The sequence below is a fragment of the Zootoca vivipara genome, chromosome Z1 (assembly GCF_965207765.1).
Source record: "Zootoca vivipara chromosome Z1, rZooViv2.hap1.1, whole genome shotgun sequence".
NCBI classification, from domain to species: domain Eukaryota; kingdom Metazoa; phylum Chordata; class Lepidosauria; order Squamata; family Lacertidae; genus Zootoca; species Zootoca vivipara.
In genome coordinates, this window is record NC_142583.1 from 60,355,280 (window position 1) to 60,380,128 (window position 24,849).

The window sequence follows — 24,849 nt, forward strand, 5'->3', positions numbered from 1 at the left end:
GCAGATTTCCAAGGATGGCTGGTCCATGTATTCTTTTGAGATGTGCAAATTAGGTAGATTTGCCTTTCAATGTGATTGCCTTTCAATGTAAAATTCCTTCCCCATTTTATTACTGCCCCCCCCCCCCAGGTAACAGCTAACTGATGCCTAGACCTCATTGCTACATATACTTTCCCAGCCTCTTGTTTTTCGTAAAATGTAGCTCCATCCTCAGAGGGCTTCCCTCACCACCATTTTCTTCCTTTCCAGTGTTTGGATTATTTATTGGCATCTCACCTGTTCAGGACCTCACTGCTTTTTTGTTTTGTTTTTTTCAGCTATATTTTATTAAATCTCAAAAGTTTCACATATACACTCCAATACTTAATACATTTTTATTTTGTTTCGTCGACTTCCCACCCCATTTTCCATTGTGTGTGTTTTCCCCCATTTCTCCCCCTTTGCTGCACCCTATCTTCTATGCCATAACAACAATACAATAATCTCTAATTCCTTCTGTTGCTCGTGGTTCAAATCCTGCTCGTGAATTCATCATACTGTAGTATTTCTTTAAGTAATCCGAGAAAGGCTTTCATTCTTCCACAAGATTATCATCATTAGGCTCTCTTATTTTGGCTGGTAATTTTGCCAATTACCAGCTCACCACCTTACTTATTCATTCTTCTTTGGTGGGAACTACTTCTTCCTTCCTGAAGATTATGACCCAGTCTGTAACTGGACTGCTTAAACCATGAATGTGGCCAAATATACAAAAGGGTACTATTTTGTTTAATAGCTGAAGCTTTGAATAAAGCAGCCCCTGAGGCTTACAAAAGACCTTTGTTCATGGCGCAGTTTGCAATCTGGACATTTAATTTTTTATTATTACTTTTCCGAGGCATGTTGAAAGCGGAGGGTTTTTTTTGTTGTTGTTTCTTTTCTGCCAGGATATTTACAGCACAGCCTGGACTTGTCCTTCTGACAGCTTCAGCACACTAGCTTTGTTGTGTTGTCAAGTTTCCACGCCCTAGCTCAAAAAAGGAAGCCACAATCCCCAAAATAAGTAAAAAGAAAACAAATGCCCCAGAAAAACCACAGAGAATACAAGAGTAAGGGATTTGTCTGCCGTGGCCTTCCAGCCAGTCCCTTTCCCTCTCACGGTAGTATTTGGAAGATCTCTCTCTCTGTGTGTGTGTGTCCAAATCTTGCTTGAAGGAGCTACCCTGATAATAGTGGTAGTTACAGGTAGGTAGCCGTGTTTGTCTGCCATAGTCGAAACAAAATAAAAAAGTTCCTTCCAGTAGCACCTTAGAGACCAACAAAGTTTGTCATTGGTATGAGCTTGCATGCACACGAAAGCTCATACCAATGACAAACTTAGCTGGTCTCTAAGGTGCTACTGGAAGGAATTTTTTTATTCTGTTTCGACCACCCTGATAATAGAAATCCATCTGCATTGGTAGTGGTATCAATGTGCAGGGATATATGTCCATAGGGTTTGGTGGGTATGCATGGCAGGACAATCTTATGAGCAACATCCATTCTGCACTAAAGGGTACTGTCAAGGACTGGACCTCAGAGGAGGTATGGTGGAGACATCCCTCCCTCCTTCTCCTGAACCTTTTCAAGAAGAGGAGGCCAGTATAGATTTACGACGGTGGTTTGCAGAAGGTCCTGATTCTGAGACAGAAGAGGGGGAAAGCTGGGAGATAACAGAAGAGAAGGAAGGGGGAAGCTGCAGAGCTGGAGCAGCTGAGTGACACGTTATCATTAGAAAGCATTCCTAACCCTGCTCCTCCTAGGACCTGGCGTGCATTGAGAGTAGTAGAACAGAAAGCTCAGAGGCAGAAAGCACAGATCAGCCAGCGCGAGGATGATGTACAGTAGGAGAGATGGAGGGGGTGGGACTTTACTCGGAGAAACACCATTACTGGGATGGAGAGATGGAGAGGCATATTGAATAAAGGACTTGGTAAAAACCCTGCTATCTGCTTCTTGGCTGCCCACCAGGGGAGAGATTGGATTCCCTGAAGCCTTACAGGTACCTGCAGATGACTTGCTCACTGAGCATGTGTCCTAATTTGTTAGCAAAAGGCTTATGCATACAATGCCCACTATTTATTTGTTTACTGAGCATTCATTCTGACTTGTCTGCATGAAGGTTATATGGCCTCCCATCGCTCCATAGTTCTCCCACACTTTCTGGTAGATTTCCCGATCACTTTCATTTCCGCAAGAAGCCTGGTGGTTCTCAAAACAGGCTTGTTGCAAAAGAGGACTAGAGCACTTTGAGCCCTAAACTTGCCGAGACGCGATGGAATCCCTCCCGCAAAATAGTGACGGGCTGGAGGTGAGCAATGGCATGGCATAGTTACACTTCCTCAACCACTAGACATGCTTTGCACCCTCGGGTATTTTTGTGGGGCTGGAATGGGTCCTTGAGCTCTGATGATCCTCTCGCTGGTCTGGATGGAGGGCAAGGAGGGGAGCATGAGTTCTGTGTAGAAACCAGCTTGCTGTATAAAAGGGAAATCATCATTCATTGCTCCACCCACTTTTGCCCCACCCACCAATGACATGCGGCTCCTGAAAGGTTGCTCAGAACGGTGTGTGGAGATGCTTCTCCCTCCTGCCCTAGAGTTTCATAATGATGGGAAATGTTTCTTCTTTAGAGGTTGCCCTCCGTTTTGCTGTGGCCAAGTCAAGAGAACAATCAGGATGGAAGACGCTCAAAATCTGGTCATGGGTATGTGAAGGGGATATGCGAGTCCATTGTGGCTGTGAGGTCCACCACAGTTGTCACATGTCACTTCCAGCTTCCCTCATGCACCGTCCTTGCACAATCAAGGTTCTAAATTCTGCAAGGAGGCCCCCTGAGTACAGCAGGCTCCATGCTGCAAATGTTGGTCCAGAATGTGTGGGAAGCTGGAAGGAGCCATGTGACAACAATGACAAAGCTCTTTTGCTGCCCCTTCATACAACTGAGCAGGGCTCATTTGAAATAGTTGGAAATTCATCTTTAGACAGAATCATCACATTCGCCTTCCATGCCTCCTGGAGCAAGGCAGCCATTTCAATTGTGAAATGTGCTTTGGAACTCCATAAAATATTGCCTCAGTATTACAGGACCTGCTGTCCCCATTCACTCCCCTATTGCAATTTTGTCCCAAATTCTACCATTTTGCCTTATTTTGTTCACAGGCTTCAGCTTTCGCCCTAGTACTGATATCTATGGGTGGCACCAGTACTATCTGAGCAACTTCTCACTTATTTGGAAGTGCTAGAATTATTGGAATTGCCAGAGTCACTGGAGGTGCTACTGTCATTGGAACTATCAGTGGAATCAGTGGAGCTGCTGGAATCACTTTGTCCACTGGAGTCACTGGAGTCAGAAGAGTTGCTAGAATCACTGGAGTCACTGGAATCACTAGACTCAGAAGTATTACTTGAGTCACTGGAGCTGCTGGAGCTACTAGAGTCACCAGAACTACTAGAGTCACTGGAATCACTGGAACTGCTGGAGTCACTAGAGTCGCTGGAACTGCTGGAGTCACTAGAGTCACTGGAACTGCTGGAGTCACTGGAATCACTGGAACTGCTGGAGTCACTAGAGTCACTGGAACTGCTGGAGTCACTAGAGTCACTGGAACTGCTGGAGTCACTGGAACTACTGGAGTCACTAGAATCACTAGAACTGTTGGAGTCACTAGGATCACTGGAACTGTTGGAGTCACTAGAGTCACTGGAACTGCTGGAGTCACTAGAGTCACTGGAACTGCTAGAGTCACTGGAACTGCTGGAGTCACTAGAATCACTAGAACTGTTGGAGTCACTAGGATCACTGGAACTGTTGGAGTCACTGGAATCACTGGAACTGCTGGAGTCACTAGAGTCACTGGAACTGCTGGAGTCACTAGAGTCACTGGAACTGCTGGAGTCACTAGAGTCACTGGAACTGCTGGAGTCACTGGAATCACTGGAACTGCTGGAGTCACTGGGGGTGCTAGAATCACTGGACTCACTAGAATCACTGGAGGTGCTAGAATCACTGGAGTCACTAGAATCACTGGAGTCACTAGAATCACTGGAGTCACTAGAATCACTGGAGGTGCTGGAGTCAGGGGACCCACTGGAGTACTCTGGGCTTCCAGAGTTCCCTGAAGTGCTGGCCTGTTTCACCTCTTCCTCGTTTGAACCACTTGAACTATTTGGTTCTCCAGGCTGCTGACTGAAATTGCTCTGGCTCTCCACCTGCTGACCAGACTCAGAGTCATCAGTACAACCTGGGTCATCTCCTTGCATGCCTTCATCGCTGAAATGGTAGCTGTTCAGATGTTTGCCAGCAAACAGATCTGCTTCCGAAACGATGGACTCCCCTGTGGTCAACACTGGACCATGAACCGCATTCTTCTCTCTCAAATGCTGCAAGCCATTTTGTTCTGCATTGCTAATCTTTTTAAGAAGCGCTACATCCTGGCTGTCAACCTCTTTCTCTGTTGGAAATTCAACAATGGTCTCCCTGGTTTTTTCTCTGTTGGGCTGATGGTTGCCTTTGGCCAGCAAAAAGCTGTTGTCCTCATGGAGCAGCAGTCTCTCGGTTTCGTGCGGATAGCCCCCTTGGGAATGGATAGGATCAGCTGTAGAAACTTCTTCAGCAATGGCATAGTCTTTGGTGAGATCCAGAAATATTTCTCCTCCCTGGTGACCCTCATCTCCATTCTGCTGGTTCCCATTCGCAATGGCAGAGCTGGTCTTTAAGACTCCTTTATCTGCACTGATGGAATTAATATTGTCCTCATAGCCGCTCCTGAATAGAATTCCACTTCTTTGGATCTGTCACACGGAAGTAAAATAAAACACCAGTGTGTTAAGTCAATTCAAAGGTATATATGGAATCTCCAGAAAAAGGAGGAGACAGTCAGTTTAAATCCTGCCACATTGACACTAATAGACTCAACTAATTGCTCCTAAGTACCAGGACATTTATGAAGCTCACCAGGGCCAACATTTCCTACTTTTTCAGCGCTAGGCAAAGGTGTGCCCCCCCCAAGCTTTTAAAGGCTTTATTAAACTTATTGCTGCTGTTTTAGGCTTTTTATATTTGCTGTTATTGGTTGTATTTTGTATACTGTACTTGTCTCTTTTTGTAAAGCGCTGTTGATGGTGAGCAGAAAGGCAGTATATGGCCTCATCTGCATTCTACTTCTAAAGCAATATCATACCACCTTAGCCAAAGAATCCTGGGAATTGTAGTTTCTTGTTAGGGGGGCCCTATTCCCCTCACAGAGATACAATTCCCAGAGTTCCCTGGGAAGAGGAATTGGTTGTTAAACCACTCCGAGGATTGTAGCTCTGCGAGGAGAATAACAACTCTCAGCAACTTTAACAAGCTACAGTTCCCAGTATTCTTAGGGATAGGGAAACTATGACTGTTTGATACCGCTTTAAATATACACTGCAGAAGGGCCAGGAAGCCAGTTAGTCAGCTATTGTTTATCTCCTGTTGTTCTGCAGTCACACTCCAAGTAGCAGTCAACAACAAAAAACAACAAGAACAACAACATACCTAGAAACCAATCTATAAGATTAAAACAATTTGAATGCAATGTATGATACACAGCTAAAAGAAAACCTGAGGAAGTTGAGATGACTCAGACGGTAGAGCGTGACACTCTCAATCTCAGGTTCATGTGTTCGAGCCACACATTCGGCAGAAGATTCCTGCGTTGCAGGGAGAAAGCTAGATAACCCTCGTGGTCCCTTCCAACTCTACGATTCTGTGATTGTCAGTGAAATACCGTGTTTCTCCGAAAATAAGCCATACCCTGAAAATAAGCCATACCCCGAAAATAAGCCATAGTGATAGGCAGTTTAGCCTTGTAGGTTAGACTGTACCATACTTAATAAAAAAAATAAGACATCCCCTGAAAATAAGCCACCGTGGTGTTTTTTTTTTTGAGGAAAAAGAAATATAAGACGGTGTCTTATTTTTGGAGAAACACGGTAGCAAAATTCACCAAATGGATGTCTACGAACAGGTTTTCCATTCTTGTTGAAATGCGCTTCCATGGAACTCCTGTGTTTCCCAAAGAATTAAGTCCATATTCTGCAAAGAACTTATGCATCCACCTAATTTTCAAGCATGCAAGTATTGCAATTAGCAGGACTTTTAAGCTGTTTAAAGACTGCAACATTTTGGATTGCACCCAACAGAGCTTAGTTGTGAAAGGAAGCAAGGCAGAACACTGGTCAGTCATGAAATACCTGCTCTTGTAAGCTCAGCAGAAGCTCAGAACGTTCCTTAAATCTTTTATTTATCTGGTGTTAGGACTTTTCATATTTTGTATACTTACCGGGGAAGCAATGGCTATACCAATGATATATATAAGCAAAAGCAGAGTCTTCATGCTTGGGATTGCTTTCTGTGAGGAAATGGAAAGGGTATTATATATTTCACTACTAACACTGAGTATTTAATTACATAGCAGAGATATACAAGGGAGGCTCATATAGCTTGCATTGGGGCGGGGGGGGGGGGTTGGCTATGCCAGAAGAACCAACAAGTAAACCATTAGGGGAAATAACAAAAGAACAAAAACATATTCATATTGGCCCACAATCAAAACTGACATTACAATATTGCCATAGAATGCAAATAGCACCCTCAGTTGAAGTATATAAAAAAATCCCAACAGAACAACTATGCAGCAAATATAGAAGCAGATGTGTGATGTAAAATTAGTTTTGAGGATCTGATCAAAGCCTCTGCAATTAGAAAAAGTAGGAGAATTTTTTCTAATATAAATAAAGTGAATGTATACAAAATGAACATTATTTTCCATCTTACTCTAGGCTTTGTTTCATTTTGAAAAATAAAATTTTATTTTATGGTTTATTATTGTTTATATTTTGAATTTCTTTTGCCAACCTAGCAGTTCAAAAGCACACCAGTGCCTGTAGATAAAAAGGCACCGCTGCAGCGGGAAGGTAAACGGTGTTTCCGTGCACTCTGGTGTCCATCACGGCTTCCGTTGCACCAGAAGCGGTTTAGTCATGCTGGCCACATGACCTGGAAAGCTGTCTGTGGACCACTGCCGGCTCCCTTGGCCTAAAAAGCAGGATGAGCGCCACAACCCCATAGTCGCCTTTGACCGGACTTAACCATCCAGGGGTCCTTTACCTTTACTCTCTTTTTTTGCCTTTTACCTTATATTTTGAATCAGAGACAACGAAGGACAGAGTTTGGCACATCCCTACGTGTAACACAGACTCCCAGGGCTCATTGAAAGGTGGCAGTACTATTCTGAGACAAGCCACTACCCATCTGAAAATATACCAGCCTCTCCAAAAAGGGGAAGAATTCCTGGAAATGTAGAAGTGTGCTGAATGCAAAATGTAGCCCTCACAATTACATTAAATCCTTGCTTAAGCTATGTAATTTATATATAGGACAGGGCTCCCTGGGTGGCTGAATGAGCTCTGACTATGAGAGCTCCTAATCTGTTATTTCCTCTCTCTAGAATATTTGACAAGAATTAGGGTGAGAACTGTATGGTATTTGCATGCAATCCGATAAAATCCTCTTTGTTGCTCACCTGCCGGTCTCAATAAGCCTATTGAGACTACTTAATATTATACAGAGTAATAATTTTACTGCCTGAGTAATAATACATTTCCCTTGCGAAGTCCAAGATCTGGGTTTCCTTTCTTGCGTTGAGAGAGTGACACGATGACAAACAAACCTAGTCACTTTTTAGACTGATTAATGTTCACTGCCCGTTCCTCCAAAGGTGTAAATTATGCTGAAAACATCTGGCAGGGGTAACAATAAACACTGCTGCAGCTGGTTGAGGTTTTTCGCTTTACTTTTTTTTGTTTTGTTCTCAAGCAGCAGAGCACTAAATGTACACATCTAGGCCTCAATTATTGACACCAGGCCTGGGGCTTGATGTGCCACCCAAGACCAGAGAAGCCACATCAGTTGGTTAATCATAACTTCTATGGCTGACTAGAGGATTCTGCATGAAGCAAAGGGCAATCTTAGCAAAGGGCATTTTCCAGCTAGCTCAGGGTTCTAGGCGTTGCAAAACCACAGGGGAGGCAGAAAACTCATAATAATGGGTTTCCTTCAGTCATGAGTGTGACATCCCCATTTAGGTGGAGAAAATGCTCTCCTTCTGTGTCTGGAAAGAAAGAAAGAAAAAAAGCTACAGGGGAAATCTCCAGACACATGAGAAAATCCACTATTCCACATGGTAAAAAAGGAAGGCTGGGGGAACCAACGTTCTCTTTTGAAAGTAGCTAAGAGTTAATTATGGTGCATGGTTTAAACCAATGTACCTATTGAGAAATTCTTTTCAAACCATTTTTGGCTTTCACGGTTTCCACAGATGGGTGGGTGATTCACAAGCAATCGCCAAGGGAGTCAAGTGGGTTTTGTTGGTACCCAGTGTCTTTGGTAAGCGTTACCAAAAGGGCCACAGCTCGGTGGTTGAACATCTGCATCCCACGTTTCCATCGCCACCATCTCCATGCAGGGCAGGGAGAGACCCTGGTCCAAAATCTTGGAGTCATGGCTAGTCAGTGTGGCCCATACTGAGCTAGTTGGACCAAGGACTCTATAATGTAGCTCCCTATGTCCATATGTTCCAAATGGAAATGTAAGCAGATGCTTCAGGGGAACCTTTAGGAAGGGGAACCCGGGATGAACCAAGTTTTAATGAAATCTAAAGTTTGCATTCTTTGTAGCATCAGTCACCAAATCAGATCGCCACATCTTAATGTGGTAAGTTTCCTGCCACTAAACCTGGGTAACTCCCCCACTCAAAGCAAATCCTGGGGAAAAGAATTCTGGAGGGCACAGCAGGAGCAAAGTATATTTCTAGGTGGACAAAAACAAACAAACAAATAAGGCAATCCTGTAGGTAAACTGGTCCAAAGTCGTTAAGGGCTTCGTATACTAATGGTAACTCATTGAACCTGACCTGGTAGGAGTTCAGAAATGGGGGGCACATGGGGGATGAGCTCCTTGCTTGTGGGGGCTGCTTGCCCCCTGTCTAGCACCACCAATGCAATCTAGACATTGATTTAATGTGCAGAGACTCGTGTGTGTGTGTGTGTGTGTGTGTGTGTGTGTGTGTTTACTTTTAAAATCAAATAACATCATGGGGAGCCTGACAATTATCAACATTGCAGCAGGCACCATGGGAAAAATTAACACATTCCTCCCCTGCTGTGATCATGAGGAGAATCCCGTCCCTGAAGCCAGCATTTGCTTTGGAGGGGAAGTCCCTGAGTGATGTCAATGAGCAGCACCCAAAGGGGGGGATTTTCCTCAAGACCACAGCGAGGGAGAAAAGTGTTACCAATGACTATCAGCACCACTAGCTGATGCTATTTGCATTTTTATTATAAGAACAACAACCCTGAGACATTTTAGATGCAATGATGCATAATGTAGACCTAAGTAAGACCACTGCTTCTTCTGATCCAGAATTGCTTGCTCTGGTGGTGTCTGCACTAAGCAGGTATCCCTCCCAGTTCTGCTACTTGAGAAAGTTTTTTTTTTCCAATGGGGATGCCAACGATGGAACCTGGGACCTTCTGAATGCCAGTTTTGAGCTGTTATCTTCTCATGGACGATAGCACAGGAGCTGCTATTGCCATAGTGATGACCTCATACCAACCTGTCCTTAGCCAAGGAAGCCACCAATTTTCCCTATATGGCTCCTGTGCCTTTATCTGCTTTTACAGCAAACAGAAATTCAAAAGGGAGCATCCCTCATCACAACTTCTCTCTGCTGGGAAAAGCTGAAGCTGTTTAGATTTCTGCCTGCTGAGTAGAAATGATCATGTAAACTGATGACACATATAATTGTGTGATAAATTTGCAAAGTACCTCTACCTCCTTCCAGTAAACCACAGAATGTTAATTGCTGTTAATCTTCCTATGCAAAATTGTTGATTTTTTTAATTAAAAAATCTAGCTTTGCTACCTGCTAAACATCAATGCACACATGCAAATGTATTAGTTATCACTGTATTACTCATCGCTGTATTAATTGTAGGAAATACTTGATATGTATACATTGTTTGTCCTTTTACAAAATTAAATAAATCCAGCAAGAAACTGCCTGTTTCAAAGTAAAGCATGTGCCACTTACCTTCTTTGCTGTGCTGCAGTGAACAATCTTAAAATCATTAGTGGTGTTTTCTGATGCCTCTGTGCCTCAGTTCTCTGAGGTAAGGACCCATGGAAGTACCCTGCAAGAATTTAAATAGTGCTTTAGCTTCTAGGCAACCAATCAAAGCCTAGCAACTTAACTGTGACTTCACACAGGGTCTTAAGCGAAAACCCGCTAATCCCCCCCTTTTGTCCTTGAAATGATTATATGTGCCTTTGCACTAAATTGAAATTCTCCTTCTTTCCCACTCATGCAGAAGGCTAGATAAGTATATTCCATGGCTTGTTTTTGCAAGATAATATATATTATGAATGCCAGGCAAATCCCTGGTTCTGTGATTACTATATTCCTTTACCTACGTTTTTCCTTTTGAGATATTCAGGTGCATTCTAACTGAAAGGTAGAATTTTGGTGACACTCCTGATCCGGTTAACTTACCCATCAGTCTACCCTTTAATAGCTTTTTTTTTTTTTTTTGGTGATGCTCCATAATCAAATAGCCTGGTTCTTGTCACAAGCCTTCCATTTGTTCAGACAACTAGGTTTCCCACTGCAATGTCCCTTGATTTTTGCAGTCATCAAAGCCTTCTCAGCAGCTACTTTTTTTTATCCATCACTTAGCATCCCATCTCTGAATAGATGATAGACTTTAGCCACACTAGGTTTTTCACACATCCAGTCAAACGAACTGTGTTTTTCACCACACACCTGATCTTGGTATTTCAATGCATGCTGACATTTTGCGATGTCACAGCTGACAAACCACCTTTGTGGTGGCACAGCAAACTTCCAGTATTCACTGAACAATTGGAATGTGGAAGGGCTTTGAAGCAGCCCTGTTAATGAAGTCATGTTTCACTAAAGTCTCACATATTTAGGGCCTCAAAATCTCTGGAAAAAAAGAAGGTACCGTGAAAAACAATGTCCAAAACTCATTGAGAGTCAGCTTGTCAATAAACCTTTCTCTCTTTTTTGCACCAAATAGTTTTCACTTACTTAAAAAAAAAGTGTTTGTTATACTGTATATTTAACTGTACAAACTCTAGCCAACCATAGAGAGTGGGTTTTTTAAAATGTAAAAGATCTAATCATTGTATGTTCAGGTTAAAAATCTAAACATGCTTACAATCACCTTAACATTACAAAACAATACTGAATATGTAGCCAATGACCTCTCCCTCAATTTTGGGCATACGTCCATGAATTTTGTCCATGAATTTGCCTTGTTGTTGTTGTTTAGTCGTTTAGTCGTGTCCGACTCTTCGTGACCCCATGGACCATAGCACGCCAGGCACTCCTGTCTTGCACTGCCTCCCGCAGTTTGGTCAAACTCATGTTCGTAGCTTCAAGAACACTGTCCAACCATCTTGTCCTCTGTCGTTCCCTTCTCCTAGTGCCCTCAATCTTTCCCAACATCAGGGTCTTTCCCAAGGATTCTTCTCTTCTCATGAGGTGGCCAAAGTATTGGAGCCTCAGCTTCACGATCTGTCCTTCCAGGGAGCACTCAGGGCTGATTTCCTTAAGAATGGATAGGTTTGATCTTCTTGCAGTCCGTGGGACTCTCAAGAGTCTCCTCCAGCACCATAATTCAAAAGCATCAATTCTTCGGCGATCAGCCTTCTTTATGGTCCAGCTCTCACTTCCATACATCACTACTGGGAAAACCATAGCTTTAACTATACGGACCTTTGTTGGCAAGGTGATGTCTCTGCTTTTTAAGATGCTGTCTAGGTTTGTCATTGCTTTTCTCCCAAGAAGCAGGTGTCTTTTAATTTCGTGACTGCTGTCACCATCTGCAGTGATCAAGGAGCCCAAGAAAGTAAAATCTCTCACTGCCTCCATTTCTTCCCCTTCTATTTGCCAGGAGGTGATGGGACCAGTGGCCATGATCTTGGTTTTTTTGATGTTGAGCTTCAGACCATATTTTGCGCTCTCCTCTTTCACCCTCATTAAAAGGTTCTTTAATTCCTCCTCGTTTCTGCCATCAAGGTTGTGTCATCTGCATATCTGAGGTTGTTGATATTTCTTCCAGCAATCTTAATTCCGGTTTGGGATTCATCTAGTCCAGCCTTTCGCATGATGAATTCTGCATATAAGTTAAATAAGCAGGGAGACAATATACAACCTTGTCGAATTTGCCTTATACACCTTTGAATCCACTTAATGCTAAGGGCAAGCAAATTCCAGAAACCGGTCATTTAAATAAGTGCTTCCTGAGGTTTTCCCGGACATAACTGGAATTTCCTGGACATAACCAAGAATCGGCAAAAATCCGGATGTATGGCAACCCAAAAAATTTTGGTCAGTAGAGAAAGATTTCTGGTTGCTGGGCAGAGCTATCACAGAAGGCCACAGACCTACCATAGTTACAGTGTGAACAGCATCCCTTCTTTACAAGCCTAGATGGCCCTCATGGTTCCTTCTAATTCTACAATTCTATGATTTTATTGTATGTTGTTTGCTTTATGAGCTGCCCAGAGAACAGCTATAAAAATATGAAGAATAAGCACAGGGTTGTGTGAAACTGTCCTAACAGTTTTATTGCTCATTTCTGACTTCACATTAACTTTTCGGCATTCTCTCTTTCTTTTTAATAAAAAAATTCATACCAACCAAATATAACATATAAAGCCCTTTTTTTTCTAGCAAAGTAGCTCCTGGCCCTGCTTTTTTTTTAAAAAGCCACTTAGGTGTTTGTTCAAAATAGTTATTATATACTATATTGCAGATTTCGCAGGTATGTGATATATATACCTAATGGGCACCCTTGAGTGAACAGTAGTCATTACGCTATTGAAAAGCGAAGCCCCGGAGGCTCTGATGAAATTATAGATTTGCATTCTCAGGAAGCCAGGGCTTCAAATAGGACGGGAAGTCTGCCACCATTCAGTAGATGGACAAAGTGCTTGTTTGTAGGAGTCCCTTCTGCTAACAAACAGCCATTTCCCAGGTTTTATTGAAGGATATTTCTGCTCTCTTAAATCAGTGGTGCTCAGTGAGTAGGAATGTGTGAGATGTGTTCATCTACCCCAGTGCCTCCCGGAGCCTAGTGTCCTACAGGTGCTGGCTAGAGCTGATGGGAACTGTAGTCCAAAAGATCTAGACAGTAATAGTTTGGGGAAGGCTGATCGAGCTCATATTGTCTCCTCCAGCCTCCCCAGCTGCCCTCTAGATGTCTGGGCCTTTAGTGTGATAGCTGCCATGTGTCTGGAATTTCCCAGACATATATGAGATTCGTCCACTGAAAATAGTGTCTGGGTGGAATTTACAGTAACCAGTTGAAATGGCATCCCATATCAGAAGTGTTGTTTTTTTGGCGAATTTCCTTAAAAAAAGCTTTAAAACGCATTTTTCACTTTTTAAAATATGGCAACCCTATGATATTTCCCAGTCTGTATCTGTATTGGAATGGTTTTGAATATGTTTTCATTGGTGTAGGGGCTGGGGGGGGGATAGAAAGGAGAATTCCCAGGATGCCACAATCCAGGTTTGGGGCAAGTACTCTCTTGTGAGATAACCCCAGCAGAGATTTAAAAGCACAAAATATGCAGCAAATTAAAGCATCTGAATACAGTATAACCTTTAAAATATTCCCTTCCAAGCTCCTTTGGATGTTTTTCACGTCCCCTAGCGTTGAAAAATACTACACATTTAGTAAGTTAAAATGGTTTACTTACAAATTCTTCAAAGGTCTGGTTCATGTACTTTTACCATACCTCAGTCAGAAAAGTTGCACTGGCAGTAAAACCTGATTTAGTTAACAAAGTGGTGAAAGTTCCTAAATCATTGGCATAGGAACACAAGAATGGCTGTTGAGAACCATACCAGCTTAGCCTCTTCACATGCTGAGTTCATCAGGTAGACTGGGGAGGGAACAAAGGCTTGATTACCTAGTTCTTTGCACTGTGAGAGGAAGTGAACATCACTAAGCCTGGCTGGGCAGATTACTCTATAGCAAGGTTTCCGAAACTTGGGTCTCCAGCTGTTTTTGGACTACAACTCCCATCATCCCAAGTTAACAGGACCAATGGTCAGGGATGATGGGAATTGTAGTTCAAAAACATTGGAGACCCAAGTTTCGGAAACCTTGTTTTATGGGAAACTCCTTCATGCATTAATTAGACTTAAGTGTGATGGTTCCATGAGGCTACTTATTCCACATTTTATTGTTTTATTGCTGTATGTTGGCCACTGTGGACTCCTTTGGGAGAAAGATTGGGATATAAATTAAATAAATAAATAAATAAATAAATAAATAAATATAAACACAGAAAATTTATTAGAGGGAGAGAAGCAGACAAGAGAGATAATTTTTAAAGATAAGTGAATTCTAATTAAATTTATGAATAATAGATACTGTGTAAGGTAAAGTTTCTCTATGTGGATAAATATACATATATATAGTAGCATGTATTTAAGTATTTGTAATTACATTATATTTCTGAGATTTAATAAAGGTTAATAATATTTATAATAATTACAATGATGATGCATTTCTATTTAAATTATAGTAATTATTTGTAAATTTGCATCTATGCATGTTAAATAGTCAATGCAAATTTTATGCAGTGTCGTGGAGTTCTGCCCCTGTGTTTCACATAGATACAGTGCTTTTTTCTGGGGGGTTCTGCAGGGGTACGCATACCCCTAAACATTTTGTGAATCATTGAGGGGTAGGATTTCAATATGAGTAGGAAAATGAGAGTACCCCTAAACATTTTTTTAAGAAAAAAAGCACTGTATAGATATACACAGAAACCTGCTTTGTTTGGATAGCAAATATTTCTGATGGGGAGTGGGAAGTAGTTACTTAAATCAGCATTTTCCCTCGCAACGTATCAAAATACGGCCATGGGTTTGACCCAGAGCTGTTCAAACATTTCCCTTTCTGCTGGATTGATTTTCTATTTCTATACAAGTCCTGATCCTGAATTAGTATTTCCCAAGAGCAACAACCGAAAGGTTACAAAAATACCCCCACCCCTCCAAAATGAAAAGGATAGGCCTATCCAGCACAGACTCCTAAAATACCAGGTGCCAGGTAAATGTTCACATCTCAGCGCAAGGCCTGAATTTAAATAGAGCCGCAAGCAAATATGACAGGGGACTTGTTCTGGACGTCAAACAGTGTGGGCACAAATTCTTCAAGTTTTGGGATGGCAAGGAAATAACATCACATAACCAAACAGATGGCCAAACCTCTGGACTTGTTTACAACCAGTGAAGAGCCTTTTGATTTAAAACATGGTGGTGTTAGTAGCAAGACCGGTGAGATGTTGCATAAGGCTTTTGAATTGCAAAGGGCCGGTGTCTTCCTTAATATAGAAAACGCTCACTGTGGAACACTGGGGCCGATCTCTTGCCTTTATGCCACACCTTTGACAGGCAGCTGTTTATCATAATGCTCTTTGGGGCTTTAAGGAAGTCTGGCTCTCAGGCTGTCAGGGGCTGGACTGAGGAGGAATGGTGGGGACGGCCACTCCTCTTCCTGCACCGTCCCGAGAAGAGGAGGACAGTATAGATTTAGAACCGTGGTTTGCAGAAGGGCATAGTTCAGAGCCTGCAGAGGGCAGAAGCTGGGAAATATTGGAAGAGGAACAGCAGGAAGAAGAAGAACCACCAGGGGAGAGACAGCTGACAGACTCAGTGTCCTTGGAGAGCATTCCTGACCCCCCTTCCCAAGACCAGGCAGGCATTGAGGGTACTAGAACAGAGAGCTCAGAGGCAGAAAGCTCAGATTAGCCGACACAGGAGTGACGAGGAATAGGGTGGATGTAGGAGGGGTGGGACTTTACTTTCAGCAATGCCATATTTAAGGAAGGCTGGATTCCTTCATCGCTCTCTGTGGTAAGGACTTTGATCGTTTCTCTGATTCTTGGCTGCCTCCGTGGGAGGGTTCCCCGAAGCCTGACACAGGCTCATTTATTTTAAAACAAAAAGAGCTAGAAGCATAGCTGCCAAGTTATCCCTTTTTTTAAGGGATTTTCCCTTATGCTGAATAGGCTTCCTCACGAGAAAAGGGAAAACTTGGCAGCTATGGCTAGAAGCCTTGCAGCAAGGTCAGCCTGATATCCAGATGATATATTGTCCTCAAACTAGACCACGGCCATTGCTAAGCAAGAAAGTGTGTCATTTAAACATAGTCTGAGGGTGGGGAGGGGTATTACTCAGAAGGGTGGTGGGAATGGGTGATTGGCTGATAGGAGTGGTAAACCTGTTGATGACTGTTAACGACTGTTAACGACTGCAATTGGTCTTGCAGGAAAAAGCAAGGGCTGAGTTGCTAAAGAAAGCTTGATCATGTATAATGAGATATAGAATGTCCTGGGAGATTGAAGTGAACACTTCAGTCTCCCAGGACATTCTATAGAAGATCTCAAAGTAGCTGTTTTATTACAGAAAATTTTCAGAAACAGACTGGAAAGGGAAGTTGCTGAATTGCAACTCATTACCAAGCCTAAAACCACGGAGAGACCTGGTCTGAATAAGGACACTGGATTCTTATCTGATTATACATGATCAAGCTTTCTTTAGCAACTCAGCCCTTGCTTTTTCTTGCAAGACCAATTGCAGTCACCCATTCCCACCACCCTTCTGAGTAATACCCCTCCCCACCCTCTGACTATACATAAGGGTCTGGTGACTTCTGTTTCAGTGTATCTGAAGAAGTGTGCATGCACACGAAAGCTCATACCTATGACAAACTTAGTTGGTCTCTAAGGTGCTACTGGAAGGATTTTTTTATTTTGTTTTGACTGCGTCAGACCAACACGGCTACCTACCTGTAACTAATTTTAACATAATCATTTTTCACATGGCTCTTGAACATTCACCACCACTGCCCGAAATCGCCGTTCTGCACCTGGCCTTACTAGATCCCTCGGGGTTCTAGCAAAAAAAAAAACGAAGTTGATAGCACAAGCCTGAAGTGTGTCCATCCCTAGACCAGAACAGGGGTCAATTTAGGACTGTTCAGACATATTGGGCGCTGAGCTAAAGGGGCTGAGCGAGGGGCTGGGCTTTGAGAAGGAGGTGTGAAGGCTCTGGCAGGGTCCTCATTCCCAAAGTCTAGTTAGCATTTTCCCAGCTTTGGGAAGGAGGTGGGGGGCTCTAGGACCCTACCAGAGCCCTCACACCCCCTTCCCAAAGCCTGATGTCTCCTTACCCACCCTTGGGAAGGCAGAGCAAGGGCTGGGGGAGGGCACCAAAGTTTGGCCTTTCAAAGTGCCCTCATAGTACCACCAAGAGATAAGGGAAACCTTGAATAAGCACTGTAGTGAACATTAGAGTTGCTACATTTAAAACGTTGGATTTGAGTTGTAGCTTGGCTACTGATTTAGACCAAGGGTACTAGGTGTAACAGTAAGGGCAGTGGTTGAGGAGAAGAATCTCTCATTCTCTCTCTCTCGGCTGCATTCCTGTGGTGTTCCAAAAATAGGGTTCTCACTAAAAGGCAAAATGAGAGAGTGATCTTGTGTAAAGAACACTTTGAAATCCTTTTCCTTACTTTTCCTTCATCTCGCTCTTGGCGGTGTGTTATTATACTTGGGAAGCTGGGGCTCCACGCAATGGGAAGACATTTGCCTGCCGAAAGTTTGAAAGCGCACAAAGGTTTCCTATTGCCATGGCGTCCTCTTGGGCTCCCGAAGATGGCAGAGAGAGCTGTAGCCATGTGTAACAAACCTTAGCTTGAGAACTTCGCTTTTTTAAAATCCACAGCATTGTGGTCAAAAACAAGAAACATATTTAGAACTCTGTAGGACGGTTTGGAGTGGGCACTTCAGTGAGATTCTGGCATGCTTTCTGAGGCAAACGCTCCAAGTTTTATAAATTGATGGCAAAGATCATATTAAACCAAGAGTTGTGTTGCCAGGGTGGTTTGGTGGGCTTGAATTAAAGGAGAAATGCAATTTTGAAGCAATTTAAAATCCAGTATGAAAATTTCAAAGATTCGCTTTGTAAACCACTGGCAGATAATTCACATGTAGCACTGAGCCAAGCCATAGCTTATTATGAACGTATAAGCATTGGTTTGGCTTAGCATGCCGTCCAAACCTTGGCTCATGGTTTGTCATCTCCTGACAAACCATCCACTCTGGGAGCCTGCAAGTTCACATATTCCTGCTAAGCCATAGTTTGTATTAGCATTACGTGCACTTCATTAACATTCTTTTTTAATGGTGCTTCAATGAAACCAATGACTGTGTTTTTAATAAATGTGAAGGCAATCACCTGGAAAATCATCAAAACAACATTTCATCCAATAGACCTGAGCAACTTTACTGCCCCTTGTTTTTTCTTGTATGTGCCCAACCCAGGAGTAAAAGGAAAGAGACATCATTTGCTTTGTCAATAGCTGATGTCAGCTTCATTTAAGTAGAGGAAGAACATGCAATTTGCCATAAAGGTAAAAATATACATTGCATTTAAGTGGTACCTAGCAAGGTAAGGAGAGAGGTCCACCTTTCAGGCTCCAGTCATAAGAAGCAGACCCTTTATTTCAGCCTCTTATCATACCTCCTGGAGTGGCTTCAGGGCAATTCACCGTGATGTTTCCCTTCACTTCACCCTCCTTCTGAGCACCTTCACAGGTAGCTAGCCTGAAGTTCCTGTCTGGTTCACTGCCTCCTCTGCTGCTGTGGCTCTGGGGAAGATGAGAAGAAGTCTGAGAGAGCTGACGGAGAATACAGACAGCTAGTATGGTGATGTCCATCCCTGGGATTGGAAGGTCCAAACCCAATGACTTCTCCAGATCGCTGGCCGTGGAGAGATATGCTGGAGAGTCCTGCTCTCCTTGGTCCTCATCTAAAGAGACCTCAGATTCCAGGTCTGGGTAGGGCTATACCATGGCAGGCAATTTACCACCACCACCCAAAAAAATACCTGGGCAGCACCTCTTCATTCAAGCCCCTCTGGTTCAAAATGGGTACAGGAAAAATCTATTGGTAGTTTGTGCCTGTGACTTATGACTTGGGAATATATTGTTGGTTGGTTGATTAATTGACTGAATATATATCCCACCCTTCCACCCTAAGGAGCCATGGGGCAGAAAATATATATACAATTTTAAAATGAAAACAAAGTATAATCATAATAATCATAATCATATTTATATGCTGCTCCCAAGAAATGTTCTAAAACAAATTAAAACAATCTAAAAATAAAGACAATTAAAAATATACTTCCACATATTAACCATTCCCAGACTAAATAGAATGTATATAATATCTAAATATTAATAGATTTAATATTAATAATTAATAGTTCAGATATGTAATATCTGTATATCTAAATATTTGTGGCAACTCTTGGAAGTAGCCAAACCATACTGAAAGGGGAATTTCTGGAACACCCCTAATGGAAACACTAAGGGAGAAAATGTCCCTTTGAAACAGGTTGAAATGTATCCTTTCCAGAAATTTCAATGAGCCTCTTCTTCTGGCTTTATTGATCTATTTAAATGGTCAGGACAAGCAGGCAAACCACCTTAACCTCAGTCATCCAGGAAGGATGCCTGATGGTATAAATACTCCAGCCCGCCACATCCAGAGGCAGCTCACCTTCTGTGATCCCCAGAACAGGTGGAAGACAAAGCCGACTTTTAAGGTTCCTCCTTAAAAACTTCTTTGACTTAGGAAGTCATAACTTCTCAAGGAAACTTTGCTACAATAATCAGACTGGCTGTATTTTCTCGCTGCACAAACTCTAGGGCATAGCTTTCCAGACTGTTGTTGTTGTTGTTGTTGACCCGGAAGTGCACCGGAAATGACCTCTTCTGGGTCGGGAGAGGCCCATATGCATGCACACAAACGATTTTCGGCGCTTTTTTCCGACCTGGAAGAGCACCACCGCGCTGTGCGCCGTAAGAGTGGGCGACAGCAGCGGACGGTGGGGGACGTCGCGGGCCGGATTGGGAGGCCAATTGGGCCGCATCTGGCCCACGGGCCGTAGTCTGGGGACCCCTGCCCTAGGCTCTGTGGTTTAGACCACAGTGCCACCATGCCTACTCAGATGTAATTCCTACTGAATTACCCTTGGGCATTCCCTCCCATTAAGTATGAGACAGGAGCCGTCTTCGTTGTCTGTTCAGTGCTTGCTGAAGATCTTCCCTTTTCAACATGTCTTTTAAGCAGAGGTGTTTTCCAGTCTGCACCTGTATCGGAACTGTTTTTTTAAAATAGATTGTTCCATTGTTTAATAGATTGTTCCATTCATTGTTCCATTAATTAGTGGATTAAAAAGGAGAGACATGTGCCATGGCCTGCTCTTCCAACCACAGGACCCAGGGTTCTACAGTTCCTGATGGCAACAGGTGGGGCCAACAGGATGTGACAAAAGGAGGGAGAGGCACCATAATCATCAGAGACTTTGAGAACCCAGGTAAGGGGCAATGAGGTGTGTTGGCTGGCAGGGGGGAAGAGCTCTGAGACTCAGTAACAGGATGCCCATAAAGAATAAAAAAGGAGTAGCTGAGATCTCTACTATCCTATCCTACTCAAGGTTCAGTTATTTGGCAGTCATAGAATCATAGAATCATAGAGTTCGAAGAGACCACAAGGGCCATCCAGTCCAACCCCCTGCCAAGCATGAAACACCATCAAAGCATTCTTGACATATGCCTGTCAAGCCTCTGCTTAAAGACCTCCAAAGAAGGAGACTCCACCACATTCCTTGGTAGCAAATTCCACTGCTGAACAGCCCTTACTGTCAGGAAGTTCTTCCTAATGTTTAGGTGGAATCTTCTTTCTTGTAGTTCGAATCCATTGCTACGTGTCCGCTTCTCTGGAGCAGCAGAAAACAACCTTTCTCCCTCCTCTATATGGCATCCTTAAATATATTTGAACATGGCTATCATATCACCCCTTAACCTTCTCTTCTCCAGGCTAAACATACCCAGCTCCCTAAGCCGTTCCTCGTAAGGCATCGTTTCCAGGCCTTTGACCATTTTGGTTGCCCTCTTCTGGGACCTGAAGCATCATCTTTATACCTAAAGACTGTGAGAATATTTCCTACTCCTGACTCCTAAGTCTTCCTTCTAGAGTACATAAATAATATTTTTCCCCCTTACACAACTAAGCTCCGTGTAGATTATTGTAGAAGTGCTTTCTACAAATTTCTATCAGGACTCAGTTCTGGAAAATGCCCCCCCTCCTATCTTTTCTCTCTTAAAACATTGCTTCTTTTGACAAACTTATATGAAAGGTTTGCACAGCAGATCTTCAATTCAGCCTGAAAGCAACAGGCATGATTATTCTGACATTAAGCAGCAGTGCCACTTGCTGGCCATTAAAAAGCATCACAGTTTATTTTCGCAGCAGCTTCTAGGACAGCGGTTGCCACCAACAGACATTGGACTACATTTCCCATCAGCCCCAGCCAGCATGGTCAATGATCAGGGATGGTGGGAATTGTAGCCCAACCAACATGTAGAGGACAACAGTGGTGTGTACAGGCTGAGGAGAGATGGGAAGAGCCATTCCTGCAAGGGTTGGGAGTGTGTTTTCAATTGGCTTGTGAGGAGCCTACCATTTGCCACCTTTTGGGAAGAGAGGTCTGTGGGGGTGCTTTTCTGGCACACATGCTGTGGGGGCCCTGCATTGTTACGTGGTCTCAGGCAACAGCCCGGGTCCTGCCCCTTCTTCCACAAAGGCACAATTCCCTGGCTGCCAGAGATGCTGACTTGCACCCAGGATTGAGGGGGCCTGACATGCAGTGTGTGTCATCATGTGCACGACGCACGATGCGTGTGTGTGTGTGTGATGTTATGCATGTGGCACATGCACAACATTGCATCATCAGGACGAGGCTGAGCCGAGGGCCCAGTAAGGCACAGCTTCAATGGCTGGTGGCTCCTCCTCTCTTGCCCCCTTCCAGCAGATATTGAAGGGTCTGAAGACACTTCAGCCCTATAGACAGGGCCGTCTTACCCATAGGTGCTAGTGGTGTGGGGCACCCGGGCGCCGGCCTCCCAGGGGCGCCAAACTGAGAGTCCGGGGCCCGAGAGTTGAATCTGGGGAAGAGCCCGCCTGTCGGTCGGAGTGCCATATGTACATAAGTGTTTTTCGTGTGGCTCTGCGCCACGAGTTCGGGGGTGACCAAGCTAGTGAGATGCTGAGGCAGCCGGACAGCTCCACCCTCCTGCACGCCTGGGACTGGGCAACCCGGGGGAGGGGGGCGCCAGGCAGATCTTTGCACCCCGGTGCCGCATATGCTTAAGACAGCCCTGCCTATAGAGTTGGCGCTAGTGCTGGCTGCACACCCTGGGGAAATCTGCTGCAGACAGCTATGATGCTAGGAGTTGTTGGGAAACCCCTAATCCCCTCAAAGACCTACAATTTCCAGAGTTCCCTTGGAAGCAGGGTGGACTGTTAAACTGCTCTGGGAACAGTAGCTGAGGAACATCAAGTTAAGCTGGAAAAGTGTAAAGGATTGGGGGTGCTAAACTGGAGACGGTTGTCAACAAGACCTATGCAGCTCTGTCTACCCCTGGGTTGGCTCGCCAGAAGAGGGAGCAGCTGGCCTGTTTATTGCTACGGCATTGTACAGCAGGCAATACTCTAAGCAGTAGTTCCAAGTCCAGTGGTTGTCTGGTGACACAAACAGACATGCTGGCAAAGTTCATTGGGTTCAGGCCCAGATATGAGTTTGGGGGGGCTGGTAACATAAGCAGAAGATTGGACGTATTCCCCAATCCAACCCCTGTTTGCAAGCTTAACAAAATTTGGAGATTCAGAAGAAGCAGGTATATGGCTGGATTGGATATACTGGGCATCATGTTGCTCTCAGATACCCCCTTGGTCCCAATGCCCCCTGGCCCCAAATATTGTACAGTGGAACCTCGGTTTATGAACACCTCGGTTTATGAATTTTCGGTTTATGAACACCGCGGACCCATCTGGAACGGATTAATTCATTTTCCATTACTTTCAATGGGAAAGTTCGCTTCAGTTTATGAACGCTTCAGTTTATGAACAGACTTCCGGAACCAATTACACCCATGCTTCAGTTTATGAACGCTTCAGTTTAAGTACTCCGCGGACCCATCTGGAACGGATTAATCCACTTTCCATTATTTTCAATGGGAAAGTTTGCTTCAGTTTATGAACGCTTCAGTTTAAGTACCCCGCGGACCGCCTGGAACAGATTAATCCACTTTCCATTACTTTCAATGGGAAAGTTCGCTTCAGTTTATGAACGCTTCAGTTTATGAACAGACTTCTGGAACCAATTGTGTTCATAAACCGAGGTACCACTGTATATTTATATTGAGAGGGTTTAGCTTTTGGGGAGGTTGTGGGGGGGGCTGTTATTTGTTGTCTTTTATCTCCACATAAAAACTTGTCACACTCCTGCTTCTGTTCTCTGAAACCTGCACCCCACAGGCAATATATCAAAAATATTCAACAGAGATGTATTAAACCAGGTAACTAATTTTTTCCTTTTACCTTTTAAAGTTCTTTATTAGGAAATACAGAGTTATGTTGTTGTTGTTTTAATTTAGGACCACTTGTATAAAAAAGGTATTAGAAAATAGCCCACAACATTCTTCCAATACAGCTATACATCTATTACAAAAAATTACATACATCCTGTATTAATTATACCTCTGAGGCTGTGTGAACAACTTATTGCACAGGCATGTGGCAAATATCTTCTTTGCTTTCTATCTGTGCAGTTGCTACAGTTAACAGGTGTCTTTTCATTACCACACAGGTGCATACTGGAGCTGGCTACTATATATTTGGAATCAGTGTTTGCCCTAGGCTGTGCATGGCTGCGTTTTTTTTTCTTTTGTACAAGCAATGGAAAACAGGTCGTCCTTTAGATCTCTCATTCCTCAAGAACCCGTCTTGTATTTGGGGTGCTTTTGTTATTCAAATGAAATTTGGGAGTGTGTGTGTGTGTGTGTGTGAAGCCTTTTTGTATGTGAGCAACTTAGCTGCATAGGAAAAACCAGCTCCCTCTTTGTCCTCTTTAAAAACGAGGCTGCATTGGCACCAAGGAAATAAACAGTCATGCATACATTCACCATGTTTAAATAGTGGAAGGAGCAATCGTGCTATAAGGCAGAGGAGGACCCACCCTAAAAAAAAAAAATCAAAATAAAATAAACTCTACTCTCCAAACAGCAAAAAATAAATGCTCAAGAATGGAGGGAATGAAATATATTCCTTGTTGTCTCTTCAGTGACGTCACAGGAACTGGCCAATTGATGCCAATAACAAGGCCCAAGCAGCATGCAGACAAGCAGGGGATTTCACTGCTGTGGGGCAGGGGCTAAAGTAAGCTCTGCTACGTCACTACTGACCTAATTTCTTGAATCGAAGGAACACGGTGTAGGGGCTCTTAAAATGTAGCTGAGGTTCATAGTGGAGATGGTTCCCCAAGTACTTTACTAAAAGGCCTTCTTTTGAATGGAACAGGCATCAGCTGCTACAGTGAGAACCTATTCTGGGAATTTTATTTTGCTAATACTGTGGACTACTGTTTCCGATAAGACTATGCTGCGGTCTAAACTGCTGAGCCTCTTGGGCTTGCCAAGCAGAACATCGGCAGTTTGAATCCGCGCAATGGGGTGGGCTCCCATTGCTCAGTCCCAGCTTCTGCCAAACTAGCAGTTTGAAAGCATACCAGTACAAGTTGATGCATAGGTACCGCTGCGACGGGAAGGTAAACAGTGTTTCTG

At 43.5% G+C, this 24,849-nt stretch overlaps 1 protein-coding gene across 1 annotated transcript; it reads right to left on the reverse strand.

Moving 5' to 3' along the window:
* Window positions 1–3,165: 3,165 nt before the first annotated feature.
* DSPP (dentin sialophosphoprotein) lies at window positions 3,166–6,401 on the reverse strand. Its single transcript, XM_088661167.1, has 3 exons — window positions 6,333–6,401; window positions 3,998–4,812; window positions 3,166–3,961 (listed from the first exon to the last, which is right to left on the reverse strand). Exons 1-3 carry the CDS (start codon window positions 6,384–6,386, stop codon window positions 3,247–3,249), a joined length of 1,584 nt encoding a protein of 527 aa, XP_088517293.1. The 5' UTR covers window positions 6,387–6,401; the 3' UTR covers window positions 3,166–3,246.
* Between the last annotated feature and the right edge of the window lie 18,448 nt (window positions 6,402–24,849).

Coding starts and splice junctions, on each gene's coding strand:
- DSPP (XM_088661167.1), bottom strand. CDS start 6,386: ATGAAGACTCTGCTTTTGCTTATATATATCATTGGTATAGCCATTGCT. Junction 4,813..6,332: donor GTATAGCCATTGCTTCCCCG/GTAAGTATACAA, acceptor TCCGTGTGACAG/ATCCAAAGAAGTGGAATTCT. Junction 3,962..3,997: donor ACCTCCAGTGATTCTAGTGA/GTCCAGTGATTC, acceptor TGACTCCAGCAG/TTCCAGTGATTCCAGTGACT.